The following is an 8,956-nucleotide window of genomic DNA, read 5'->3' on the forward strand; positions in this document are numbered from 1 at the left end:
ATTTTAAGCTATTAAGCTACTTAAATGGACAGTTGTTTATTACAGCTATCTTACAGACATAATTGTCCTTTTCTTATGATTTTCCATTACATATTGTCTTTACCAAACACTGCATCAAATAATCTTATTAAGCTGGAACTAGCAGTTTCCTTTAATTTGTGGCTTTTGTACTGAGACATTTTAGGGGCTTTTTGTTCAGATGTCCTGAGAACGTCTGCTGAATTGCCTCATGATCTTCTGGCCAGTTCTTACTTGTGTTTTTAAACTGATGGCAGAGCTCCCATTGATTTCATTTAGAACAGTAGGTTTGCCTGCCTTCTTCCTTGCCCTCCATTATGCTTTTGCCTTCACATGTCATTTTAATGCGGTTGTGAGAATCTATTTTCATATAAGTTACATTTTATGTCTATTTGTTGGTGATTCCTTCCCCTAAATTTCCAACTTGGTATAGCAATGAGTAATACAGTGCAAATTCCTTTGCAGATATTCTGGTATTCTGAGGCTTTCTATGACTTCTGTCATGGTGTACAAGCTGCTTTGATTTGTCTACCCCCATTTAATTGACATATTTACATGTTAGCGTTAAGGTAAATTACACCTATCTTCAGTAGCAGTGGCAGCTTTTTAGTCATGCGTGAGATTTCTTTCATAAGCAAGTATCAAAAGTTTATTATTGGGTAGTTGCATTGAATTAGACTGGGAGGTTTGTGATTATGCAAATGAGTTGAAAGGCAGTGCAGACTTCCCAGTGGATTTGGAGGTCTTTTGTCAGTATTGTGTAAGTATGGAAGATGATGCCAATCCTATTCAGGAAGGCTTGAAGTATAAATTGAAAAAGGCCAACTGATAGTAGAGGGTGAAGAACTGAGCAACGATGCTTCCAAGATATACATGTAGGTTACCTTATTTTTCTTTTCTCAAAAAACTCCTCCAACCTAATTTTCTTGTTTCTGTGCCTGTGCTAGGCTGTGGCCCCAGGAGTTGCCCAAAGGGCCAAGTGAAAAACAGAGAGGGAAGAACTCTGTACTCTGCGGTGCCTGCTGGAGGCCGTGAAAGAGCAGAAGGCAATATTAAAACTCTCTTATTCCCAGCCCCAGGAACTGAGATGGACCAAGACTTGAGAGGGCCTTCCCTTCTGTGTTCACCTGATTGTTAGCAGCAGCACTTTAAGGATAACGTATGCTCTGTAAGAAGCACAGATGTTTATTTTCAAATTGACAAATGGCATGTATCTGTAGTAATGTAACATCACGATAATGAATGTGCTTATGACTAAGCTAGACAGCTGAAAAATGGTACCTATTACCTACTAGAAAACTTGTTTCATAAAGCCTTCTGTTTTCCTCAAAGGTAAAAAATGTTTTTCCTTATTTCCAAACCCAAATTCATCATTACCTGAGGGGGCCAGTGGAAGAATGTTTTGTTATGAGGGTTACTAGGTATATTTAGTCTATTTGAATTACACAGTGTATATTTTGCAAAACAGTAAAGGGAAACCCTTCATCAGTTGGTGATAGTTCAAAACTTAAAATCCCACAAGTGGGGGAATGCTTCATATTGAAATTCATCCAATGCTTATTAACTAATGTTGGTATAACCTCTTCTATGTGCTTAAGCATCTTGAGTTCTGCAGCAATATAAAACAACCCAGATGATCGCAGTAAGGCAGGTGAGAAGAAGGGCAAAAGGAAATTTGCAGGGGAAAGCAGCATCTGTTTGGAGTTTCTGAGCTCCACGGGCCTGGAGCTCTGTTTTCAGGTAGTTCTATAACTGTTCTTTTGGGAAAACTGCTTGAGATACCAGCTGCTTTTCTAGTTTCTCCTGTCTCAGCACTTCTTCTCAAGTTGGGGTATCTTTCCTCAGTAAAGCACGCGGACTGTCTTCATGTAGAGCCTTTAGAATTGCACTCAAGAAGGTAAATTGTCAGTGAGGCAATTCATCTCTGTGCATTTTGACTTCATTTTGGAAGAGAAAATAATCAAACCGTACACATTTGGGTTCACTTGGATATATAGCAAGGCCTGTAGCTTTTTTAATTATGTTTTTTCTACTGTTTGAACTATAAACTATGTCAAGTCTATTTTTTCTCTTGTTTTGTTAAGAATTTCTTGAGAATCTCTAGAGATGGTTGCTGAGAGCTCTTGCATCTCAGATGAAAGAGCAAGGCAAGTTGAATACGTAACAAAGGCACCCTTGGTCCCAGATGCCCATCAAGCTGTAGAGCTGAAAAGGTGTATGTTACCAAAAAAATCAAAACAACTGGAAGAGCTTTAAGAATGTTCTGAGGAACTCTTGCCCACCCAATTGCTTCAGCTTCAGTCTCTTGGCACTTTCATCACAATGTCCCCAGTTACCCCTGCACTGTGCAATTTTCCAGTGATACAAGACCTGGTTAGCTTTTTCCCTTTTCCTCCTTTTTTTTCCTCCTCTGAATATAAATAGGTGAGGGAAACAGAGACCTTCTCTGCCTTCTTCACAGAAACTTCATAAAGAAACCGTAACAACAATCAAGCTTTTGTGTGATTTTTCCCTTTCACCTGTAATTGAAAGGTGAAGTTTAACATCGGCTGCTGTTTTGAACATACTCTTTTATGCATATATACTTCAAGCTAGTACAAGGAAAAATTGTGAGCATTCGTCTTCATTTTGCATGGTTGTAAGAGAGTATCCACTCATTAAGGTGTTAACATTAGCAGCCATAAGAAACTAGAGTGGGGCCCTGAGAACTTGGTGAGAGGTGTTAATGGCTTCATGTTATCTCACAGTGATGGTGACATTAATGAGTCTCCCCTGTAACTCAGCAAGTTTGCACACAGCCATGTAGCATCACTGAATTAATTACTGAGTTTTCATTCTGTAATATATGATGACATGTTTAGAGCTGTCTAGAGACATTTGTTTATCGCTTACCTGATAGACACTAACAGCATTGCAAATTCTCATTAACTGTTAAATGATGGATATCTTTTCATTCTTTTGCGAACCAACCATGAAGGCAATAATAATACTTGTTCCTAAGGATGTTATTAAATATATTTATTAGAGAGAATATTTGAATGAGATAAATGAATGTATGAGCTTATTAGCTGCCATTATTTGAGTATGAGATTGTCAACTGTGATCTTTGTGAATCCTTCACAGCAGTCAAAAGCATGATTTCAAAAATACTATTTTGCTTACAGGTTAGTTTGCTCAGGTTTACTTTAAAGGGAGGAAGAATCAGAGCAAAAGGAAAACAGTAGATAAAGATCACTGCTGGTATTTCAGTAGGGCACTTCAGCGTTTTATTGCCTGTTATTTATATTGCAGCCATGCTGAGAGTGCTTGTCATTGTGCTGAATGCTGCACAAATGTATTGGGATGTACTTTGTGCTGAAGGTCTTTCAGATATAAATAAACAACACAAAAAGTAAAAGGAAAAACAGAACACCATGAATAGGTGTGCTTACATTCACGTCTGAGAAGAGGATGGAAGAGAAACTGGAGCCTAGCTCAGAGGGCTATGCGCTGGATCTATGCCCTATGCTGCCTTTCTGGGGTACTCTAGCTAAGTTTACACCATGTGTTTTCACTAACGTAACCTCTTACAAGGTACGAGCTCTGACTGGTGTAGCTATGCCAACTGAAGTCTCAGGTGTTACAGCTGCATTATTTAAGCAGCATATGCTGCATAAAGTGCAGCGTAGGCAGACTGGATAGAAGAATTGTGATGGCAAACTCGAGACGGTGATAATGTACCCACCTTGTGAACATCTTGGTAGTGTTGCAACGCTTCAGTTTTACACAGAGCGTGGATGGTTTTCTTGAGAACTCTGTGCCAAATCATCATCTTCTGAGATATAGGGTGGGAAATGCTTCATTAAAAGACAAAGCAAATCATTACTTTAAAAATCATTGCTAAAGCAATGTCATACGACTACCTTTAACTCACAGAAGTACCGAAGTGATCCAAAATAAGATGTTGACTGTGATTTCTAAGATGTTAATTCCATTGATATATAAAGGATGATGTGAAACAGGAAATGTTTTTTCTCTTTCTTTTCTGTTTTCTCCCCAGGAATTTGGAAAGTCCTGGGAGGAAGTGCAGTCGGAGGATGACCGGGAGCTACTAGATAACCTAGAAGAGTAAGAGTTACTTATATGCCAATTATAAAGACTTGCAAGGCCATTATCGTTAAAAGTAGTTACAGGGGAAATGCTGTGCACAGTTAGTACACAGTTAAAATTCATTTAAACCAACCAAATCAACTCCAAAATGTTCTCATTAAAGACAGTTCTCCACAGTGAGGGCTGTAAATTTTGTACTTCAACCAGAAGCTTATTTTTCATTTGCACAGAGCTCAAACAGGAGCTGTTTGTGTTTGCAATGATGTAGGTAAAATGAGTTATTTTTTACTTTCATACCAAAAAACCATCTGAACGAGTTTTGCTCAAATTTAAAAATCAAGAGTAAACATCAAAAATGTCAGCATGAGAAAGAAGTTACATTAAAAAGTCTGATAAAAAGGTAACAACTAGAAATTAAAGCAGGATTTCAAAGGAAACTTCCCAGCAAAACCGACTGCAGGTGACATCTACCTCTCCTCTGCATTCTTCTGTGGTCCAGGCCCTCAGATCACTGCAAAGGTGGCTTCCTTGGCCATAGAGAATTGAATAGGCAGGAAGTAATTTGTGGGTATTGGGGTCCATTACCTTCCTGGTTCTGCCTGTTACTTGAGCTTAATTTTACTTGATTATACTTGTTTACAGTAATATTTCTATCCCTCAGAATATTTCTATCCCTCAGTAGCGCTGGGGTTTTAAACGAATGTGTTGGCAAAATATTCTCTGTTTGCATGTCTAAATGTAGCATAAATGAGTGCCTCAGGAATAATAATATTTGATAAGTAAGTAACACTTCAAATGAAGTCTGTCTGATGATTATGTCTTTGGCTGGTGTATTGAAAGATTAGAAAGGTATAAAAGAATTTAAAAGACCTTATAAACACAGAATGCAATATCTGATGACTTGCCAAACTGGAGAGAAACTGAAGTTAAGATGCTGTTTGCATGCAGGCAAATTCAAGTAAGACTTACTGCCTGTCTGCAGAGGAATTAGCCAACAGTAACTGCTCAGTTACTCTTGTATTCAGGTATAAATCCACACTGTCTCTTCCACCTCTTTAAAGTATTCAGTTTCTCTGGATTTATTTCTAGAGAAATAAATATTGCTGTGAGAGCAGAATCTGAAGTGCCCTTTCACAAAACGTCTCTTCTCTTTTCCACAATTAAATGAATCTTTTTGGCTCTGAATCATAAGGGACTGGTCTGACTGGGAAGAGCATCCTGTGTGTGCCGTTTGCCTGTTCTGTGAACAACAAGCGGACACCACGGAAAAACTGTATCTTCACATGCAGGTAAGACTTGTTTTAAGTAACAGTTCTTTCATCACTTTGGAAATAAAGAGTAGGATTGTAGCATCTTTGTTAAGATCCAATCAGCTGCTGCATTGGAATGCCTTCTTTAGTGCAGAGCTGAAGTACTGCATGCATCTCCAGCATCAGTTCTGTAAAATAGACAGATGAGTCAAGTTTTACATTGAGACTATGACTAGCCGTTACTTGTGAGTGTACAGACTGGTACAGGCAATAAAGAGTAAAGAGCATCTTTAGTACTGTAGTGGTTTGATGATTTAATGCACTTAATGGTTAGCATCTGCATTTCAGTTTTAATTAACTATTTAATGAGAGTGTTGCGGTCTAACAGAATATAAAAGCTCCTGATGAAGCAAAACTGGAAGGGAGGGTGTTTGTTTCATGTAGTAGGGTTTGCACATCTATATGCATATGTCTGTGTCAGTCTATGAAATGTTGTGCTGTTTTTAACTTGAAATAGTAGAAGTAGTGGAAATAAGATTTTTTTTATTTCCTTTTTTTTCATTTCAGAAATCACATGGATTTGACTTTCCTAAAATAAAGTCAGATCATGGTGAGTAAGAGGTGCTGTAGTTGTCAGCGTTTGCCACTAGTGTGAAGAAAACCACATCATAAGAGCAGTGGAAAACAACTATATCGATTTGATTTTTGTTCGGACATTTAACTTTTCCATTATGGAAACTGTTTCTCCCAGCTTACGAAAGGAAGCCAAGAACACTTTATTTTTCTGGAACTGTTGTTAGTACCAAGGATGTCTGCTATTTTCTTTAGAACCATTGCATTCTTTTGCAGAGTATCTTTTACAAATACCCGCTCTGTGAATCCCGAATCTGGCTGCTGGAGTACTGGAATTATTATTACTACTATTATTACAATCATTATCATTATTATTGATGTTTTTATTATTATTGCTGTTATTATTATTGTTATTGATATTCTTGTTATGCCTGTTGGTACTTGATTACAAGTGGGAAGTCTGTGCTCTAGGCTTTGTTCAGCCAGTTTTTGCTTTCTGCTGATGACTAAGCAGAGAGACTTACTTGGACCGAGAGAAAGCAAAGTATTTACAATTTTTACATTAAAAGAAGGGCTATTTCCTCTATAGCTGGGAAAAAAGCAGTTGTTCAGTTGATTTGCTAAGTTACAGCATTCTGCCAGTGCTGTAAGGGTGATAAACTCTTATCAACCTCTATGCTGAATCCAGGAAAGCATTCGTAAATTAAATCTTGTGTTTCCCAAGTGCTTCTTTGCTGTCTTTTCCAGGTCTGAACTTTTATCAGCAAGTAAAGCTACTGAACTTCATCAGGAGAGAAATCCATCATTGTCGTTGCTACAACTGCCAGGAGAAATTCCAGTCTAAAGGAGGATTGATAAGTCATATGGAGGAAACCAAACACATTACATTCCTGCCAGCCAGGTCTACATGGGATCAACCACAGTAAGAGCAAGCATTTTCTTCCAGCATTTATGCTGTTACTTGATTATACCTGTAAAACAATAAGTTGAAAGTTCTGGGTTTTGCCAGTGCAGTAGTGCTCTGAGCTCTACCGGCCTAGCTAAAATAAGAAGTGATCTCAGAATACTCAGAATTAGAAATCTCTGTACAGTCTGAAGCTAAAATGAACATGAGATACCGCTCTTGTAGTTGCACCTAGGATGCACTGTCGCCGTAAGCTGTGTCTGCACTGTCAGGTCAGTGTCCTAGAGAAGGCAGAATTATGTTTTGCCTGTATTTGCAGTTGTGCAGTACATGGTGAAAAGCATACATGGTACACACAGATCATGTTCTCTCCTGGTGGAGCAAAGGCTGAGCCTGTGCACCATAGCGACATCCCAACTGTCCCTCTTGTAGGCATGTTTTAGTTCTTTCAGCCATTGGCTCTCTAAACATATGCAGCTCATGCCTGGGATGGCCATCTGACACATATCCCATTGCTAGTAAAGATACGCTGTAGGCATATGGTTCTAGAACCACTTCTTTTGCATGTCTAATGTAGATATATGCATTATGTCTACCTCATTTTAGGCATCAAAACAAGTTTGCCCTTAGTTTCCTCCATAGCAAATAGAGTGTAACAGCACTGGTTCAGATTGTAAGTAGGCTGAATAGGTCTGGGGGATGATACCATAGGTGGTAGAAGTGTTCTAACTCAAGGGAGTTAGGTAGGGAGTGTTCTAACTCAAATAGCTCACTACAGCATTTGTTGTGGGACAAATCTGGACCTGCAGCCTCAGTTGTGACAATGTGCAGGTGAAGAAACAGGGGGAAAGACTTGTTTGTTGCCAGCTCTTCTGTACAGCTCTTCTAAGGTGTACATGCCAGTTGGATTTTTTGGATGCACTATTTACTGTCATTCCAGACAGACTTTCTCATTTTTCCATTATTAAAATGTAATCTCATAGGATATGCTCAGCCTCTTTGAAACAAAATATGTGGCTGCCTAGTAATTATGCCTTGTTTCTTTCAGGTATTATTTTCCTACCTATGAAAATGATACACTCCTGTGTACGCTCTCTGACAGTGAAGATCTGATAACTGAGGGTCAAAGTGAAGATATCCCTGTTGTAAGCGAAGATATATCCAGTCTAAAAGCTCTCAAACAGAGCAGTGTTTTAAACCAGCTCCTGTATAAAGAGAACAAGAGTCAGAAGAAATTCTGACCTAGAATTACAGCAGCTGACTTTTGAGTGTTTCTTCTGCAAGATAAAAAAAAACACATTCTTTCACTAATATTGAAATGGTTTAACTCATAGATGTTATTGCTGGGCAAATATTATACGAAAGTGAATGCTAAATAAAATTTAAGTGTAAGTGGTTTTGGTTTATATTCCTTAAAAATATAGCTTTATTTTAAAGTAAAATGCTGGATTTTCTGCCTAGCTCTCCAAATACTTTTAGTATTACTTTTAAACAGGATTTTCTTTTTTTTTTTTTTTCTTCTGAATAAATCAGAATTGGAGTCTTGAGCTGTTACATAAAGCAAATTTTGCTATTTTAATCTTAGACCTTCTTCAAAGTGAAAATTGATCTGTAGATGTATATTATTCATCATCAATACCTAATATAAATGGTGTCTGTTCTGAAAACTGGCTCAGAAACATCAGTAGAGCTCTGCTTGGCCCATGGGGATCTGAATGCATGGGAAGCTGCCAGTCCAAAGCCTAAAAAAGCGTAAGAACAATTTCAATGTTGGTTTCATCAAAGATCGAAAGAATTTAAACTAGACTGCTTGTATGGACATGAACTGAGATGCAAAATAATGACTTAGAAGATTGCAGATACATGCATCCAAGTTAAATTCTCAAAATCTCAGTTCAACTGTCCAGTAAAGTTATTTCCTGTAATGTTGAACTTTACGTTTTCCAAGGTAACAGGGGATCTTCAGCATGTCCAAAAAGCACTTCAATCTTCATAGGGCAAAGCAGCTCAGAGCATAGGTCTCGCTAGGATGATCCAAATCAGGTATTCCTTCCTCTTTCTTCTCTGATTTCTGAAGAAGTAGTTCTAGAGTTCAGGTTTGGCTGTCCATAATACATATAAT

At 38.1% G+C, this 8,956-nt stretch overlaps 1 protein-coding gene across 2 annotated transcripts in view; it reads left to right on the top strand.

Moving 5' to 3' along the window:
- The window catches only part of ZNF277 (zinc finger protein 277), a 53,092-nt gene extending 44,866 nt beyond the window's left edge, over window positions 1–8,226 (top strand). For both annotated transcript variants that reach the window (XM_062609566.1, XM_062609567.1), the window contains exons 8-12: window positions 4,058–4,125; window positions 5,300–5,396; window positions 5,925–5,967; window positions 6,678–6,852; window positions 7,883–8,226. In XM_062609566.1, coding sequence (XP_062465550.1) covers window positions 4,058–4,125; window positions 5,300–5,396; window positions 5,925–5,967; window positions 6,678–6,852; window positions 7,883–8,075 — 576 coding nt within the window. In that variant the 3' untranslated portion in view covers window positions 8,076–8,226. The remainder of the gene's footprint in view (window positions 1–4,057; window positions 4,126–5,299; window positions 5,397–5,924; window positions 5,968–6,677; window positions 6,853–7,882) is intronic.
- Window positions 8,227–8,956: the final 730 nt, after the last annotated feature.

The sequence above is a fragment of the Pezoporus occidentalis genome, unplaced genomic scaffold (assembly GCF_034315485.1).
Source record: "Pezoporus occidentalis ecotype Australia unplaced genomic scaffold, CSIRO_AGI_Poc_V1 ctg14, whole genome shotgun sequence".
Taxonomy (NCBI): Eukaryota; Metazoa; Chordata; class Aves; order Psittaciformes; family Psittacidae; genus Pezoporus; species Pezoporus occidentalis.